The sequence below is a fragment of the Micromys minutus genome (genome assembly GCF_963924665.1).
Source record: "Micromys minutus genome assembly, chromosome: 24".
Lineage (NCBI taxonomy): Eukaryota > Metazoa > Chordata > Mammalia > Rodentia > Muridae > Micromys > Micromys minutus.
In genome coordinates, this window is record NC_137959.1 from 48980949 (window position 1) to 49000437 (window position 19489).

Below are 19489 nucleotides of genomic sequence, written 5' to 3' on the forward strand. Positions count from 1 at the left end.
AAAAAACTACATTGGCAATAATATTTAATTGACATTCTATTTGCAAATATGGATTAATATACATGCAGCTCTCTGAAAATGTGCTACAAGTTAAAAGGAAAATCTGCAAAGGTAGCAAAAGTGCCTCTCAAGCAAGGCAACACTAACAGTAAAGAACCACGGAAGTAGCTTTAACCACGTCATTTCCTGGCCACCACACTAGGTGTTTTATAGCTTTAAAGATCAGCCACAGACAGAAGCGTTTGGTTTCTGTGGGTCCATTGGACTGAGAGAATAAGCCTCACAAACCACCCTCACAGTTCTCTGCAGCTAAGGAGATGGAGGCTGGACCATTATAGTGAGCCATGAGGTCATTAGTGGTCTCCTCTGGACAGTCAACCTGCAGGAACAAAAGCTGTGTGACCTTACCAGGTTATTGAAAGGATGAAGGGACATGCATTGGAACACAGTGTAAATTGCCGTGTGCTGTGTGTGCACAAGACCCACATTTAGCTAACCTTAGAGTTCTCGAGTTAGCTATTGGGGTGGGGAGCGTTCAGTGAAGTCAAGGTGTTCGATCTCCAAAGCACGGAGTCATATTGCTCAGAACAGAACGGTGCGGGAGAACTTTCTGTGTCCCTTTTAGCCTCTGATGGATTGTTTCCTCAGTGCTATCAGACTAGCATTCAGGTAGGTGGACTTTGGCGCTGCCTCCATCACTGTGCTCGCATTCTTGAGTGTGTGTGTGTGCGTGCCTGTCGCCTATCTGTCCAGAATTTTGTTTTTGTTCTTTTTGTTGTTGCTGTTGCGTGTCTGTTTTTGTTTTGTTGCGTTTTTGTTTGGGTTTGTTGACAGTCCATGTTCATGCTCCCTCATTCATCATTGTCTCACAGTGATATGGTAAAGCTCGTACAAGTCCCCAACGATGGAGGGCCCCTGGGAATCCATGTAGTGCCTTTCAGTGCTCGAGGCGGCAGGTAACGTATCTTGCAGGTTTTTTTTTTTTTTTTTTTTTTAATCAACTGTAATGTCCACTGTTTTCTGTGTTGACTTCGCACATGCATAACAGAAAGGCCTTCACCAGGGTCAGCTGCTTGCTTTCTTTTTAAACAAGTCTACAAGAATACACGCAGCCCGATCAAGGAAGTTTCTATGTACGGGAAAGACCCGTAGGTTCAGATTATATTAACCAACTCACCGTTTAGCACATCCTGGTACTTGTTGCAAGCTGACAACCATGCTTCGATTTACAAACCCCTGGAGAGCTACAGTAATTATCTGAAAAAGAAAAATCATACGATAAAAATTAGCTGGATATCTTAGGTGGAAATCTATTAGAAATATGTATCTGTTAGCTCATTTCTGCAATTATGTCAGACTCTGGTGAGTTTTTTAAAAATTCCTTAGAAAGCTGGGCAAGCTGACTTTAATCTTCAAATGCTCACTACACCGAATGTGGTGCTGATACTTCCAACTTTAGTGCTACAAAGGATATGATTCTATAAAGTCTCCAAATGTGAAATGAGTTGTCTTGATTCTCCACGCTGCCCCAGCTATGAAGTAAACATTATTTTGGGGGCTTTAATATATCCAAATAGTGTTGGGTTTTCTCTTGTATGTAATTAATATATAATGATAAATCATTATAAATTGTTTAATTATGTAAATTATATTTATATGGTGTGCATTATTATAGATATATAGATTATATATAAATGATTATAAATAAAATTATGTAATATATAATTAGTTTTTGTATTAATGTTTGATGAGCGGGGCCTTGGCCAGATATCGTGCTTTCTAGTCATGTGTGACAATCCCTCTCCTTGTTCAGTTTGTGATGAGCTGGTGAGACTCGTTTATGGCTTGTTTTTGAACCCATTAATCAACTTTTACTCTTTTTACTCTATTCTTTTTAAAAGTATTTCAGCTCCCTCCCCCCACTTGGTTGGAAAATATTGGCCTTATATAGTATCAAAAAACCAAGGACTAGGAACCGACCCAGTGACTAGAAACCCAGGGCAACGGCCAGAAATAAGAATAGGCAGGAAGAGCCGTAACCTGTGAACAAAACGCAGGCTGAGAACCTGGAGCACACACCTGGGAACCGCCCTCAGCAGAGGAGACATGTAACTAGGAACCCAGAGCCACAGCTGAGAACATGCGTCAGTTATGAAGGCTCGGGACAGTCATTTTGAATTGAGGCGAGAGACTGAGCTCAGGTCTGAATGCAGACGAGGGGGATCCCAGACCAGTGACAGAGTCAGCCACATGTGCTAAAACTGTTATCGATGTGTTCCAGGAGGCAGAGCGTGAACTAGCAGCCAGCTGCATATGTTTCCAAGTCGTTGACCAATTGCAGTGCTTTCTTATAAATCATGAAGAATACAAGTCCACATTTCTGTTTTCCTTCTGTAACAAATATAGGTTGTGGACCAACTTGAAACTGAAAGTTGAGTTTATTAATATTCTTTTGAAGTACCATGAATACAGTACCTTATAGCTCAGTATAAAAGTCACCTTGAATTTTGGAGTAGGATTTTTATTGATTCCCCTTTTCCTTTCTTCTCTTTTATTTTTACCTTAAACTCTGGGAAAACATTAAAATATCTTCAAAGAACATTCAGTCAAATAATTTTTTGAAGGTACCTTGGCTTTATTTTCTTTTAAGGATATCATTTAGAATTATTTCAAACGAAGCTTGAGAAAGTTAAAAAAAAAAAAAGAATCATTGCATCATAGCTTCCCAGGGCCGTCTGAAATTGCTTGTGATCATAATTCATCACAAATAAGATTATTCTGTACGTGCCAACATTGGGCCAGTATTTGTATTGCAAGCGTGTTACTTCCTGTCTTGCATTACACATTTCCCACCTCACTGTGAGAAAGACATTAGGATAAAATAAACAGATGACAAGCCTAAAGCGAAAGGAGAAAACAGAAATAAACCTGCCAGTAGGTTGAATTCAGAAAAATATTGCAAAGCCCACCACAGTTGGTGGTTGCCGTGGTGTTGAGTTGGGATGAGACGGAACCCAATCAAGTAAACAAACAAATTCTTCGGCAGAACTAGCAACTCTGGAGCTGAGTCATTTTTAGTTCTTCCCAGTTTAACTCTTGATGAGGAAAACTGTGCAGCTTCCCTACATAAAGAACCAAGACTTGGAGCGAGGAACAGAAGACACTTCACCAATCTTTGCTGCTTCTCACCAGCTTTTCCGTGGCACCTGGATAGAGGTGCTTGCTTTTCCCTCCAGCTGTGTGCAGCTCTGTGGTCTTCTACGTGAACTGGATGCTTCTAGTTCTTCCTTTCTGTTCTGTCAGCAATCCCAAGAGGCCCTCACCTTGAAACAAGGATGAGGAGTGGTGCCAGGAAGCCACATTTCACCATCAGAAACCCTGTGAGATGTTTATTACCAGATAATGAGAATAGCAGGCATCCCAGACAAGATGGACAGATGCCATTTTTTTTCCTCCAGGGATTTGCTATAGTCAGATGGTGGTTGATCTGGGAGCTGGTAAAGAAGAAGTGTCTGACTTTGGAAACTGAGGCTGACTGGTGGTGGAGGATGATTTTAAATGTGACGGCAGCTCTGGGCTCTCAGGCAGATTGAGCAATCAGGCAGGAAGAAATATGTGGTGTAGCAGGCACATGTTCTTTAGCGGGAACACAGTAGCACATGTTGGGAAGTCACATGTTCTTTAGCAGGAACACAGCAGCATATCTGAGGAAGTCACATGTTCTTTGGCAGGAACACAGCAGCACAAGTATGCACATTGAAATCTCTGAGAACAGTTTGCATGAAAATTTTCCTTAGCCTCATGCCCTCTCAAATCCAGGGACTTAACTAAATATTAACTGTCCCAGGAAGTTTATTTTTACAGAATTGATAAACACATGCATTCTTTCCTTTCCTGTTTAGAATTTCAGTCTAATTCAAAGCATGAATTGTGCGTAGTGCATGGGCGTTCCCAGACCGCTTCAGATGTCGTATGTGGTGAAGGAAAACAGTAATTTATACGTGAAGCTGGGTGAAGCTGGGTGAAGCTGGGTGAAGCTGGGTGAAGCTGGGTGAAGCTGGGTTGGAGAGTGCTTCACAGCTGCTTTGCAGTGACAGCTTCATGTCTGACCTGCCAGACCTGCTTGCTCTCTGGAAGGCTGTTTTCTGTAGCAAGTTGAATGTTGTGTCTTCACCAGCAACCTTAAGGATGGCTCGTCTTCCAGTTCTTCCTTGGTGACTGACTCTAGACTAGACACAGATATGGTGGGAGCATCCACAGGGTCAACTTCTCCAGGATACTGTGTCTCTTAAATGTCTTTGTAGAAATTTTGCAAAAGTGGTGCTGATGCCATGTGGTACCCGGTTTCATTGTTTTGAACCCCTTTCTCTTTACATCCGTTACCTCCTTTCCCTCTCAAACAACCTTATTTAAGTCACGAATGCAAATAAATACTCTCAGGACATTCATAACAAATAACTATGACATTATTTGGCAGAATTTGGCTATTTTATAGGTTCTTTTTAGTTCTAAGAACTATTCAGAGCCATGAGTTCAAAATCCTTGGTAAAATAAAATTGAAGGCTAAGGGCGCTGGCCGACGTAGGGAGGATCTTAAGCTCAAGGCCACTTGGGCTTTGTGATAAGAACATGTCACTCAAAATAAAAAATAAAATGAAATAGTAATGGCACAGCCTGACCATGGAATTATTGACAGATTTTCTCAGACTTTCCAATGATATAGACATATTATTATAGTATAACCTTAGGTCAATACAAAACAAGATACAAAAATCATGCCAAACTAGGGCCAGGCCTATGAAATTGTCATATTTTGCATGTCCTTTGATGGGCTTGAGAAACATGTATATGAAGAGGTGCCCTCCACAAGCCATAGGGATTCAAATACGGGAGACTACGGAACGTTGGCTGCCGTGCAAGGCCCCAGAAAGCACTGTGTGCTTGACCCATACCTTGAAGGGAAAAAAAGGCACTATATGCTCGATACATTCCTCGAAGGATACAGGGGATATGTCCTAGAGATGTTATTCTGTAAAGGTAGTAATTCCTGAGGGCACTTGTAGGAAGGTATTCACACAAGTGTGAGCAACTGATTGTGAGACAAGAGCTAGTCATTTGAATCACGTGTGTCTGAAGATGCTGCTGCAAAGCCCACTCACGTGGGCTCCACAGTTTACCTTTGTAACCCACGTTCTGACTCTTTCCCAGTGAACACAAGTGTGTTTAACACACGCACGTGGCATAGCCCAGCACAGCCTGCTTCCACGGGTCTTTCTTCGTTTCTTACTTCACACTACCCTTTTTTTTGGAGGGGGAGGGGTTTGATACAGGGTTTCTCCGTATAGCCTTGGCTGTCCTGAAACTCTCTCTGTAGACCAGGCTGGCCTCAATCTCACAAGAGATCTGCGTGTGTCTGCCTCCTAAATGCTGGGGCTAAAGATACGTGTGCCACCACCAACTAAATTTCCTATGCGGCTTGTAATTTGGTGTTGGTTAATTGTATTTAAGGAGTCTTTTTTTTTTTTTTGATTCATCTATTATATTATTTCATTTTGAGATGTAAAGGGAATCTATTGGTTCTACGCCTAGAGTTAGAGACATCACGGATCAAATGCACACCATGAAAGTAGCTATGTACACTGTGGTGTGAAAGCATTTGTTAATAAAATTTAACCAGTTACCCAAAAGATGGCTCAGCCAGGAAAGTTGTGGATGGCCAACCTGAAACCTGAGTTCCATTGCTGGACCACGTGTTGGAAAGAGAGACCTGACTGCACAGAGCTGCCCTCTGACCTACACAACTGCACTGTGGTATGGACATATATGTAAACCCACATAGAAATAAAACATCACAGCAATTTCATTTTTGGACAGTTTCCTGGAGAGACGGCTCGGTGCTTTAGAGCACTTGCCCCTCTTGCAGAGACCAGCATTCCATTCTCAGCACACATGACAGCCGACCCATAACTCCAGCTCCAGGGAATCTGACACCCTCACTCTGTCAGAGTGTGGTTCATGGCCTGAATGGGCCTACAACCGACCATTTGTTATATATAAATGGCTCTGTTGCTGCTTCCTGCTTCATTTATAAACCCATGTTTTCTTACTTACTCACCATGTAACAGGAAAGCCTCTTCTTCGCTCTAACTATGAATATTTCTAACAAATACACACTCCTGCTTCTTAGAAATTCTTGGGATGATGGGTCTGTAAAAAGTAAATCGAATAAGTTTACTATGTTTTGATTACACAAATTGTGCTTCCAAACCTCTCTTTCCTGCCTGGTATTTAATCAGAATCCTTAGGAAAGATCCAAATGTATGTAGGTTGATTGAGGGGTCAGGTAAGATAGGGTTTTAGCATGAAGGGGAAGGTCTGGAGCATTTTAGCTTCCTGTTGCTGGCTTCTGGCAGGTACCTGGCTTATTAATTACTTCTTGCTTTGTATATGTACTTCCGTGCTGGTTTGAGGCTCATGTTTGAATACTTGATCCCCAGCTGTCAGAGCTGCTTGGTAAGGATCAGAAAATATGACTTTGTTTGAAGACATGTGTTGCTTTAAACTACACTATCCTTGGTTCCCTCCCTCTCCCTCGCCCTCTCCTGCTCCCTACCCCCTCTCTGCCCTGTGTTTGTGTCTTAAGCTGAAAGCTCTCAGTTACTATTCCAGCTTCATGCCTGCATGCCTACTAGCATGTTATAGTCACAGACTCGCCTTTTGGATCTGTAAGCCCCAAATAAACTCTGTCTTCTATAAGTTGCCTTGGCTGTGGTGTTTCACCACAGCAGTAAGGAAAGTGACTAAGGCATAATCCATCATTTGATTTTTTTCTCAGTAACTGCAATTTATCCCCTATTTCTTTTCAAACGTTCAGTGAAATGAGAACTTCAGGAGAATCCTGATGAGAAAACCTTCTCTGGTTGCTATTCTAGTGCCTTGTCTGAGATTTCCCCTCAGCCTTCTGGCTTAGTTCCATCATTCCAACAGATTCCATCATCCAAACCCATAAAGAAAAACAGTACACTGAAGAGAACATTTTAATATTCACGGTCAGTACATCAAAACAAAAATGACCCTATTGGTCCTTGTATATTTTCTATGATATAGAATGTGAACCTTTCAAATGTGTGTTCTATATGAACCTAGTAGAGATAATTAGAAAAGTGTTCCTATAGAAACTCATGGAGGGATGTTTATACAATTTGTACAAATATAGTTTTTCTTAACTGACTCTTGGACACATGTACTGAATGATTTCCTCAAGTCCAAACTATTTCTTTGGACAAGGGAGTAGACAGTTGGTAAGTGCTTATCTTGCAAGCATGAGGGCCTGAGTTAGATTCTCAGGCCCCATGCAAAAAGGAGCCAGGTTGTGGTGAGGCATGCTTGCAATCCCAGTGATGTGGAAGCAGAGGCAGAATCCCAGGATTTCATTGACCAGCTGAGCCTACTTTGCAAGTTCCAAGTCAGTAAGAGGGCTTGCCTCAAAATGATGGACAACGCCTGAAGAGCAACCCCTAAGGTCATTGTATATGTATATACAAATACGTATACATATACATATATGTGTGTACACACACATATACATACACACACACACACACACACACACACACATATATATATATATATGAATAATGGGCATGTAACTTTAGAAAGTTACATACTAACCCATTTAAATATCCCAGCAAAGTCTGAGTGAGCTTGGCTGTTTCTCCCGCTAAGGTTTGCCCTTATTTATACCATCTATATCCCCCTCGCTGTTCCTTTTCCTGGTCAATAACCCTTTTCTCTACAGAGCATCCAAAGCCAGACGTTCATTTTATGTCCTCAATGTCTATTTCCCGTTTTTGTCTTCAACCTTCCAATCTATTAGTGATTGACTTGTCTGCATGCTGTCTTTCTGTTACTGGCCTGAGGGCTTATTAGGAGCTTGCCCCCAAGATATCTGGGTTGAATCTGACTCTCCTTTTTATAGTTTTAGAAAAATTGTGTTGTTTTTGAAACAGTAGAATGATGTTTAATTTCTTCCTTAATTTGAAGAAACTCCCATCTCTGTTTATGTTTTGTCCACTTTCCCCAACCATTTCATTTACTTAGTTTGTGGTTCTGCTGGACCTCCTGCCTAGGGTGTCACACTTGCTGGCAAGCCCTCTACCAGATTCTTTGTAAGAACCCTTTTTAAATTAAAACTTTTCTTTAAATGTCTCAGCACATGATATTGTATTACATAAAAACATTTTTATACTTGTATGCTTAACAAGATCTCTGTTCTGCAAGGATTGTTATTTTAACTAAAATGCTTATAAAGTTTAAACTTTCCTTCTGTGGCTGGAGTTCTGAGTCATGCATAATTGCTAATTCCCATGTGTAACTGGGTATCTGACGAGGTCTTTTTGCCAGGACCCCCATTCATACCCTGCCCTTACTGTCATGTTTGTATTGCATCAGGATTTATTAAGATAAACCATGATCATTCCCATCAAGCTGGATGTTCTGGGAGTGGAGATTATCAAAGCAGAACTTAAACTACCTCAGCCAATTTAAATGTCAATAAAACATTTGTTACTTATTTTCAGTTTTATCATTGGTTATAATTTATACTTAGAATTAAAATGTTAACATGTGCAACTGAGTTTGTTTGAATTAAGTGTATAATTAGGCTAATGAACCTTGTAAAAATGTAGTGGTGAATCCTTAATATAATCTGAGCAGTTAAATTTCTAATTATGCAACCAAAATCACACACAGAGATGCAGCATCCGGCAGCTTGCTTTCTGTGGTGCTCCCTCCTCCTGTTCCTGAGAGAGACTGTTCAGCAACTGTGTGAGAAGGGTTTAAAGAAAGACAGATATGTAATTGAGATTTGTACTCAGTGGACCCACTATTTTCTTGTGCCCACCCTCCTCCCCTCTCTCCCTTCCTTCCTTCTTCCCCTTTCCCTTCCCCCTCTCCCCTTCCCTCTTCTTTCTCTTCTTCTCTTCCTTTCTCTAAGAAGGGGAAAAAACAAACAAACAAACAAAAAACAAGCCTTGTAGAAAACAGTAGAAGAGTAGGTCTGAAAAACATTTTAGTCTAACAAAAAAAGAAAATCTCATTCTCTGGGAAACCTGCGACTGACTTGAGATCTGCCTGAAGTTCACATGTTGAGTAGATCAGGCATATTCCCACATGACCCTGAAGTGCAGTCATTTCTTCATAAGCCTCTCTAGCCTCATTCATAAATGAGGGTCTCTTCTCAACCATGTGACCCAGTGCAGCCAGCACAGGTAACTGATTCTTGAACCACCCCTAAGAGCTCTTTCTTCTTTTCTCCCATAGCTCTTGATTGGGTCACTGTTGCCATTTGGGAACTCTGGCAGTTGCTTCCAAGAAGGAAAGCACACCCTGTAACCTAATAGCCATAAGTCATGAGACCCATAATGCTCCAATAAACCAACAGAGATATCTATGTCTGTCTGTCTATCATCTATCCATCTATCTATCTACATCTATCTATCATCTATCTATCTATCTATCTATCTATCTATCTATCTATCTATCTATCATCTATCCATCCATCCATCCATCCATCCATCCATCCATCTATCTATCTATCCATCTGTCATCTATCTATCCTCTATAAACTGCTTCAGAATAAACTCTGATGAGTTTAGTTTATGAGACACATACCTAGCCAAGCAGTAGGTGATGCACACCTTTAATGCCAATGCTCAGGAGGCAGCGGTAGACGGAACTTTGTGAGTTTGAGGCCAGCCTGGGCTAAACAGTAAAACTTTGTCACAAAAAAGCAAGCAAGCAAACAAACAAAAAACAGAAAGGGCAGAGGTAGACAGAGACAGAGACATAGATAGGAGAGAGACAGAGGGACTAACTTACTAACCAGCTGACTGACCTAGGATGTGCTGTTTTTCTTACTGCAGCCCTGAGACAGCTTGTGGCGGTAGTATACAAATGGGTCTTGTGAGTCACCCAACTGCTTCCAGGTCTTTGAGAGTGCCTGACCCTTCAGCTTTCTGTGGGTTGGTCAGAACACTGTTCCATTCTCCTGCGACTATGGGTGTTTTCTCAAGAGGTGTTTTTTTGATTTTTTCACCTCAATTCCTTTCGTGTTCACTTTCCTTCCGTGGAGAAATGTTTGCAGATTGTGGCACTTGACCTTTCTATCAGTTCATTCTCTGGAGATAGCTATTCCCCTCCCCCCATTGTGGAGAAATTAATTACATCATCTTAGTCCAGGCAGCTTCTGATTCCCTAGCACCACATGGCAGTGTGTCATGGGGGGGCGGTGGTGGGGGGTTTGAGCCCCGCTTATGATTCATAACCCCACACCACCTTCAGCAAGGTCCCAGAAACTTGCTTTATAGATCAGGCTGGTGTAGAAATTTCAAGTGCTGGGATTAAAGGCATGTGCCAACCACACCCAGTAATTTGCAATATTTTATCATACATTAGCATCACTAATGCATTTGGCCACACAGAAGGACCATTTAGAAAGTCAGTCTTCAGTGATATTACATGACTTTGTACATTTTTTTTTCTTCAGATTATATCTTGGAGTGACTGTCTAGAAAAGCTCTCGAGCCCTCTTTTACAAGCTGGATGCTTAGCGGGGTAGGGTCTGCTTATAGAGTTTAGCTGCTTCTCTAATACGAAGTCCTGAAGTCGTCCCCATTCCTTCTAGTCAACATGATCAGGTTCTTCATGTCCACTGCCCACTCTCTGGTACCAACTTTTGAGTTACTTTCCCATTGTTGTATTAAATAGGACCAGAAGTGACTCCTGGTTAAAAGTCTCTTTTGACTTTTATTAAGAGTTTATTACAGGGCTAGGAATCCATCATGGTGGGAGGCATGGTTGAAGGCCACTGGAGCAAGAGGCTGAGAGATCAAATTTACAGCTGCAAAGACAAGGCAGAATAGTGATCTGGAAGTGGGGCAGAGCTATAAACCCTCAAAGCCTGCCGCTCCGTGCTCTTCCTCCAGCGAGGATGCACCTTGTATAGGTACCATGACACTCCACAAGTGCACCAACAACTGGGGACCATGCGTTCAGCTACCTGAGCCAGTAGGGAATTTCAAACCACACAAATATTAATAATTTTGTCTTTTTACTTTGTCTCCTTCTCCATGAAGTTCATTTCATGTTCTCTCCCATCACATGAGTACCGAGGCAGATGAGAGAAACACTAAGTAGTGGTCTCCAAACTGTTTTCCTGCTTCTGTTTTTCCCTTTGACTGGGAGTGTGGCAGCAGATCCCTTACTTAAGGAAGAGACTCACCAAGTTTTGAAATTCCAATCATCAGACCTATTGTTGATCATGAAGGGAAAGTCTCTCTCTGACTCTCTAAAGACTTTACTGTTGTCCTTCAAACTCTGAGCAGCACGGGCTTGTGCTGTGCTCCTCCTGACCCGCTGTGAAACAAAAAGGTTGCTGCGAGCAGCATGCCATCTGAACGGAAGCAGCATCCCACCAAAGCCATTCATTAGATCATTTCTGTTCATACTGCGATGCCCACTGACACCCTAAGCAGCTGGGAGCAGAGTTAGGACGCATTTAGCCTCAGAAGGCGAATACTGACAAGTCAGAAAACAGATTTCCGGCAATTATTGAAAGGGTCAATTTGTACAGATCATTGAGACACTTGTGGTTTCTCCCAGTGCTGCTGGAAGATATTTTAATAGCACTCTAGCCCATCCCCTTTCAAGGGAGTCTGTGAATGTGTGCACTAGTGGATGTGTGCATTAGAGCTAAAGCACCTGGAGGGTATTTTACCCCTGTAACGGTTCACGTTCTTGATGTTCCAGAACACTGGGGTTGTTAGTGAAGAGGTTGGAGAAAGGTGGGAAAGCTGAGCAAGAAAATCTTTTCCACGAAAATGACTGCATTGTGAGGATTAACGACGGAGATCTTCGGAACAGAAGATTTGAGCAGTAAGTGTGCTGGACCTCTTCCCTGGTGGTGATAGAATTCCTTTGGCTGAGGTACACGGACACATTGCTGAATATTGTACCATAGGAGATGGTTTAATGCAGTGATCTAGTTTTCTACCCAGAATCTAATCAAACTTCTTGTAGCCCATTGATCGATATCTAAAGTGCCCTGTAGCCAGGTGAGCTGCCCCCAGACTGATCAGAGTTACACTGTTCTTGGGAAGTCCAGCCATGTCCTTCACTGTGAGAATAAGGAGAAAGGCTTCTCTGAGTCACAGTATTGTGTCTTTCTTGGGTGTTCTTTATCCCAACTGAAGCTTTTATGAAAATAAAAATACCAACAACAAAATCTTTTAGAATTGGTAGGTGTGGATAGCACTCTTACTTGGTTGAGAGACCTGGGCAAGGCATGAGGGGGTGCTACCTTACAGTGGGTCTTAGGGCTCCATAACAGGTAGGATCCCAGACTCGGGGCAGGGTGGGATTGGGGGTGAGGACTAGTGCATCAACAGGTTCTGTTTGCAAGACTTAGTGTTTCTCAGATTTCTGCAACAAACTTGAAACAATGTTGCAGATAAGTCACGACTGGCTAGTTGTCTCTATTTCCTCAAGTATACTATAAAGTGTTTCTTTAAACATTCTACAACCCTTAGTAAGAAAACACCTCTTGCCATTTTTAGTTATATGTCACAACTCTGTACAGGGATATCCAGCCTTTGACATTGTGATATGTCGTTGCCATCTAAAAAATGTGTTGGACCGCATTCATAGCTATCCTGAGATATATGTGGCCCATAGACTGAAGGTTGGACACATCCGTGAGAAAGGAAGCTATGTTTGATTTCTGTCAAAAAAAAAAAAAAAAAAAAAAAAAAAAAAAAAAAAACTAGAATATGTGTGTTAGCAGTAATCATTATTGAAGATCTACAGTCCTAGACAGGTTTATCATTTTTATTTACAGGATGAGAAATTTATATTTGGAGAAACTGTCCTGCTTTTATTGGGGGCTTGCAATGTGGTTCGTGGTTCTTTTGCTTAATTAGCATACTTAATCAGGCTCATGCTAGTTTCTGCTCTGCTAGTCTTCATTTGCTAATCTTCCATTCTTTGTCAAACCCAGAGCACAACATATGTTCCGCCAAGCCATGCGTGCGCGTGTCATTTGGTTCCATGTGGTCCCTGCAGCCAACAAGGAGCAGTATGAACAACTCTCCCAACGAGAGAAGAACAACTATTCCCCTAGCCGCTTCAGCCCCGACAGCCACTGTGTGGCCAACAGGAGTGTGGCTAACAATGCGCCTCAAGCATTGCCCAGAGCACCCAGACTGAGTCAGCCACCCGAGCAGCTGGACGCTCACTCCCGACTACCTCATAGTGCTCATGCCTCAACCAAACCACCCACAGCCCCAGCGTTGGCTCCACCGAATGTGCTTAGTACCAGTGTAGGCAGTGTGTACAACACGAAGAAAGTAGGCAAGAAGCTCAACATCCAGCTTAAGAAAGGTACGATGTATGTATTGTCAGATTGTTTTTTTAAGATAAGCAACTGCAGAGAGAAAATGCTGTGACTACTGGGGTATGTGTGCTCTGTTGTCTTCCTCTGCTAAATGTTTAGTGCTCAGAATAAACCCAAGGCTGTGTATTTGCTTGCAAGGCATTCTACCCTGATCTTTATCCCTACTCAGTCAAAATTAAAACAATCATAGGACTGTGGAGATGGATTTAGTAGTAAAGTGCCTGTTTCGTATACATGAGGGCCTGAGTTCAGATTCCCAGCATTAACAAAAAAGCCAGGCACACTGGGTATGAGGGTGGGTGAAGGGTGGGACATGTGGTTGTCAATAGACTAGCTCCAGGTTCAATAAGAGACTGTCTCAAAACATAAGCCAGAGAACATTTGAGGAAGACACCATACTCTAACATCTGGTTTATACACATGTACACACACATCACACAGTTACATAAGCACTTGCGTACACATATACATACAAATGCAGAAGAAATATAATTAAAATGTAAAGGTTCAGAAGAAGTTACAACATATGTTTAGAAGAATCAGCTATTATTCCTAGGGCCATATTATATATATAAAATGAAGGTGGTTTATAGGTTTTCCTTTGATGTCTAGAATCATAACGGAGGTCCGCTGGTCTTGATTGGCCACCATGCTGACACATTGCATTAAGCAGCATGTTAGAGGTCCTGGTAGCCCTCAGTCATGAGAAGGGGCGCCTAAGTTTGAGGCTGTCTTATTCACGCAGTTGTCTGATTGTTCTTTCTTCTCTAGAGCATGACTTCGCTTCCTTGACAGTGGCAGATAATGGTGACGGGTGTTGTTAAGTCTTCCCCACTTTTACTGATTTCCTTATGTAGCTTCTTCTTGTAGATGGCAGATCTGTGCACACACAGGAATGTGGCAGATCTGTGCACACACAGGAACATGGCAGATCTGTGCACACACAGGAATGTGGCAGATCTGTGCACACACAGGAACATGGCAGATCTGTGCACACACAGGAACGTGGCAGATCTGTGCACACACAGGAACGTGGCAGATCTGTGCACACACAGGAACGTGGCAGATCTGTGCACACACAGGAACGTGGCAGATCTGTGCACACACAGGAACGTGGCAGATCTGTGCACACACAGGAACGTGGCAGATCTGTGCACACACAGGAACGTGGCAGATCTGTGCACACACAGGAACGTGGCAGATCTGTGCACACACAGGAACGTGGCAGATCTGTGCACACACAGGAACGTGGCAGATCTGTGCACACACAGGAACGTGGCAGATCTGTGCACACACAGGAACGTGGCAGATCTGTGCACACACAGGAACGTGGCAGATCTGTGCACACACAGGAACGTGGCAGATCTGTGCACACACAGGAACGTAGCAGATCTGTGCACACACAGGAACGTGGCAGATCTGTGCACACACAGGAACGTGGCAGATCTGTGCACACACAGGAACGTGGCAGATCTGTGCAAACGGGAAGGCCCTTACAGTTGGTCTTCTCTATTATGCAGAGTGACAGCCACACTTGACCTTCAGATGGCCAGTGACCAATGCATTCTCTCAAGGACAAGATATACTTTGCTTACTGTGTGTCCTTTTTAGCTGAGCATTTCAAAATCATGCCTTTCAGATTAAGGCTTTATTTAGAAAGAAAATGCCTTTCTGAGTTTAACCAGTTCTAGCAGCGGCTGGGGAGTCATCCAGAATGACTTACTTGTGCTAGGGGGCTATGGACAGCAAACCCTTGCTGGCGGTCTTCCCTGCTGTGGCGTTCAGCACGTTCTTTCTACTGGGGTAGCACTGGAAATGCTGTGTGTCTGCTGCCTTCTTCCTAGGACAATCCTTCCACTGAACTTTGAGCCCGGCTTCTGATGATTGGCTTTTGAGCTACACATACTTGATTGGCAGAAACAGGACTTGACACCGGGCTCCTTTGCAAGCTGTACGGGAAGCCCTCTGCTTTCTGTCCTCAGCGAGGGGAGAGTCAAGTTCACATTCTCCTCCACTCAAGTGGCAGGCTTTGGGTTTTAACCAAAAATACGTCAAGTACCACAATAGTGATATATGGAAAATAAAATCCTGCTCATAGTCCCTGGGCAGACAGTTTTCTGTTACTTCATAAACAGCATTATTTATCACATCACACTTCTCTTTACTGAGGGAGGATCCTTCATTTAATCAATTTGCAGAAATAACAAGCATGACAAATTGTGATGTAAGGCAAGCTCATTCATTCATTGAGTGTTATTTCACTTGCCATTAAGAGCCTTTTTTTTTTTTTTAGTATTTTGATAATAGTGGCTTTGCTCTTGTATCATTTAGAAAGGAGGGAGCTGATTATTCACCTAATTCCGAAAGTCTAACCGTCAATCCATAAAAATTAGAAGTGGCGGGTTTTATTTAAATATTTCTCTGACTTTTGCTAATCTGAATGATGAACATCCCCTAGATTTGTATTGATTGTTGTTTCGCTAGCATGGAAATTATGCAGCAGAAGTGGCTGCGGCCTTTACAGCATTGCCTACAGATGTTTTACACAACAGATTGTGTTGACTGTACTTAAGAAGGAAGAGAACGTTGATTGTCTTTGATTAGGACTGAATAGAAATATGGTCATAATGATTGCTTCAGAATTAAACATTTCCTCATAGCTGTAAAATTACATTTTTACCAGTGCTTGTAACATTGAGGGTCTGTTATGAAGCCCATTGAAAAAATAGTGTGATCGTGTTAAATATGTGTCCAACTCAGAGTAGCAGACCATTGTACTCTAAGCGATATTAATTTGCAAGCTGGAGTCAATGCCTTGTACTTAAAAAGAAAAAAGTCTCTGGAATAATCACTCACTGAAATAATTTTGGAGCTCTGTCACACGAGGCAACAGAACAGAGAAGCCCAACTTACTTGCTTCAATAATTATGATTTCTTAATATTTATTACTGCTCTGGCATTCTCAAATCCCCTGCTCTTTTGTAGAAATTAGCTTTTTAATAAAAAGAGAGGAGAAGGTTAGTAATCTGTTTCCATCAGAGCAGACTGTCTTGTTGGCTTCACCAGATGAAAATTGACATCTGTTTATCTTTCCCTTAAAGGTTATTGCCTGAACTTCTGACTTATAGATTTAGGGGTTACTGCTGTTATTTTAATAGGATTGCAGTTCATATAATAGTCCATCTTTGTAGTTTGTACGAATTAGTATTGCCAAAGAGAATAATTTAAAATTCTTTCTTAATAGATGTTATTGCCAGCCATTAGTTTCATGACGGCACAGAGACATATGGGACAGCCTCAGAAGAATAATTAGTAAAATTCATATAGACAGCTTGCCATTCAAGGCTTCAGTACAGACAATAGCAGAAACCTAACAGTCAATCTGAGCGTGGTTTCCAGTTGGGAATAGAGGGTTTTGTCTGAGCCTGAGAGTATTTCTGACATGTTTCACTTCAGGAACTACCGAGATTCTTTTCTGCTCTTTTCTCGTCAACTCATTTTTTTAGTCTCTGTTTTCTCCTGTGTTAGATGTTTTGATTTATTTTTTTATGATTCTTTTTTTTTAAAGATTTATTTACTTTACTTATATGACTACACTGTAGCTGTCTTCAGACACACCAGAAGAGAGCATCGAATCCCATTACAGATGGTTGCTGGGAATTGAACTCAGGACCTCTGGAAGAGCAGTCAGTGCTCCTAACCACTGAGCCATCTCTCTGCCCCTGTTTTGATTTGAGTACTGGTACTCAAACACAAGTCCTCTGCAAGAGCACAGTGCTCTTAACCTCTGAGCCATCTCTCCAGACCCCAAAGGTTTTATAGATTTTAATGCAAATGTTTATTTCTGACTTCTTCAAGCAGATTTGTCAGGTCCGTTTGGTACCACAAAGACTCAAAGTTCACATATGAGTTCATTAACTTGAATTTGTCCTTGGTAAGACCACCGCAGAAGATCAATGGCTTCTAGAGCTAAAAAAGTTAAAAATCTTTCAAACTATCCAGTCTGAAAACTTCACTGAAACTTTTCAAGCATTAAAAGGAACATAGGCCATTGGACATTATCAAATGTGAAACCGACCCAGTATTGGCCAGTCCTTTGCATGTGGCTCACGTATCCCGCTTATAGTACAGGCCAGCGGCCAGTCCTTCTCACAGTGCATAGCAGCACCTACAGATGTCTCTGTTTATGGTGCAGGTACAGAAGGACTGGGATTCAGCATCACTTCCCGAGACGTCACTATAGGTGGCTCAGCTCCCATTTATGTCAAGAACATTCTTCCTCGAGGGGGCTGCCATTCAGGATGGCAGACTCAAGGCAGGCGACCGGCTAATAGAGGTGAGTGGCTTCTAGGCAAGAACTTCCGCCTTCCCCGAAAATGTTCCGTTTTTTGGGTGTTAGTTGGAAAACGTTTTCATGAAATAGGAAATTGTATACTTTGAAGCAGGAATGTTGCATCAAAAAACAATTTGTTTTACTGTATGTTTCCCCATGTTATCTGAAGAAAAAAGTTACCTCTATGTCTAGATTGTTCATAAATATTAGCTACATGGGTATTTGGTTTATGACTCCAGAGCATGTACTGTCTTTATACACATTACCATACCCATGTGATTGTGATTTACAGCAGCTTCATACGTACTGCCTGTCAGCAGAGGCAAATCAGCGACTCAGACAATAGGACCAAGACAGATAGATAAAGCGAATGTGGACAACATGTCTGGAAAGGAAAGGTCAAAGGGTTGGCATGGCAACCCAGACCACTAAGAATATCTCGAGTCCTCAGCAAGGACAACAGATTTTAGAAATCTCCTTTTTAAATCTTACAGTTTAACGTCACTGGCATTTAAGGTCACTGCAAAAACACACATAGACATAATTTCTGGTGTTAGAAGCTATGTAAAAGAAAGAGGCAACAGCTCAGAACTTAAGACCCACTTTTTTTTTTAATGAAGCTCGGTTCCACTCTCATTCGAGGCAAAGGCTTCTGAACTGAGCTATGCCTCACATCACCAAGCCCCCAGCGCACAACTGAGCCGCACCAAATGCCCTCACCGGGGATTCTAGACAAGAGTTCAACCCTGGGCCATTATTTTCTCTACCAAGTGATTATTTGTTTGCTTGTCTACTTTTTTAATATTTTTGATGATTCTTTCTGGCATTTAGTGTTTAAATTTTCATAATAAAATATTTATTTAATATTTATTTTTCATCCTCTCTGAAACTTAAAAGCATTTGTACTTAAAGACTCCTCCTGTATCCTCCTGTTTGGCTGCTGGAAAACCGGCTGCACACAGGCTTACTTCTTGTAGTGGCTTTGTGTTGACCTGACCCTGTGGTTTAAACATAAACATGTTTATGGCATGTTTACAGCGGTTGCAGCTCTGCTTTATGGGTTAACAGTAAAGGATTTATTGCTTCCTCACTGACATCTGGCTACCTGATCAACTTCTTTTATGAGCCACCAATGCTTCCATGGCTACCTGGTCATGACCAAAATTGACAGAGAAAGACTCTTGCCAACAAACACCGTCAGTTCTGGATCTCTGGCTTTTCTTCCTCTGCCTGTCTCTGGACAGGGTTGTAACTAAAAAACAATTTCTCTGTCTTAGGTCAATGGAGTAGATTTAGCAGGCAAGTCCCAGGAGGAAGTTGTTTCCCTGTTGAGAAGCACCAAGATGGAGGGGACCGTGAGCCTTCTGGTCTTTCGTCAAGAAGAGGCTTTCCACCCAAGGGAAATGGTGTGTAATTATGAAGCAGATGGAAGACTTCTCATGCAAACCAGTGACCTAGGCTACCTACTCAGTGGTGAATGTTTGTGCCAGCTGCCATAGGGGTCTTCATAGTTTTCATTTTATTCATATGTAGCTCAATGCAAGCGTTCTTTACAATAGACGCCTCGACTCTGTGGATGCGTACTTAATAAACAGCTTATAAGCAGGGTTACAGGGACATCATGGGCTTATCACTGTTTCTCCTGCTAACCCCATCGAACCTCACGATGTCAGGTTTTAGATTTTTATGGTAAATACATCTAAGCA

General features: G+C 42.1%; 1 protein-coding gene across 1 annotated transcript in view; it reads left to right on the top strand.

The window, feature by feature from the left end:
- PARD3 (par-3 family cell polarity regulator) overlaps positions 1–19489 on the top strand; it is a 509642-nt gene that overhangs the window by 271245 nt on the left and 218908 nt on the right. Inside the window, 6 exon segments of the mRNA XM_080936664.1 lie at positions 873–956; positions 11809–11934; positions 13055–13437; positions 17646–17734; positions 17736–17786; positions 19061–19189. Of these exon segments, the coding sequence (XP_080792790.1) occupies positions 873–956; positions 11809–11934; positions 13055–13437; positions 17646–17734; positions 17736–17786; positions 19061–19189 (862 nt within the window).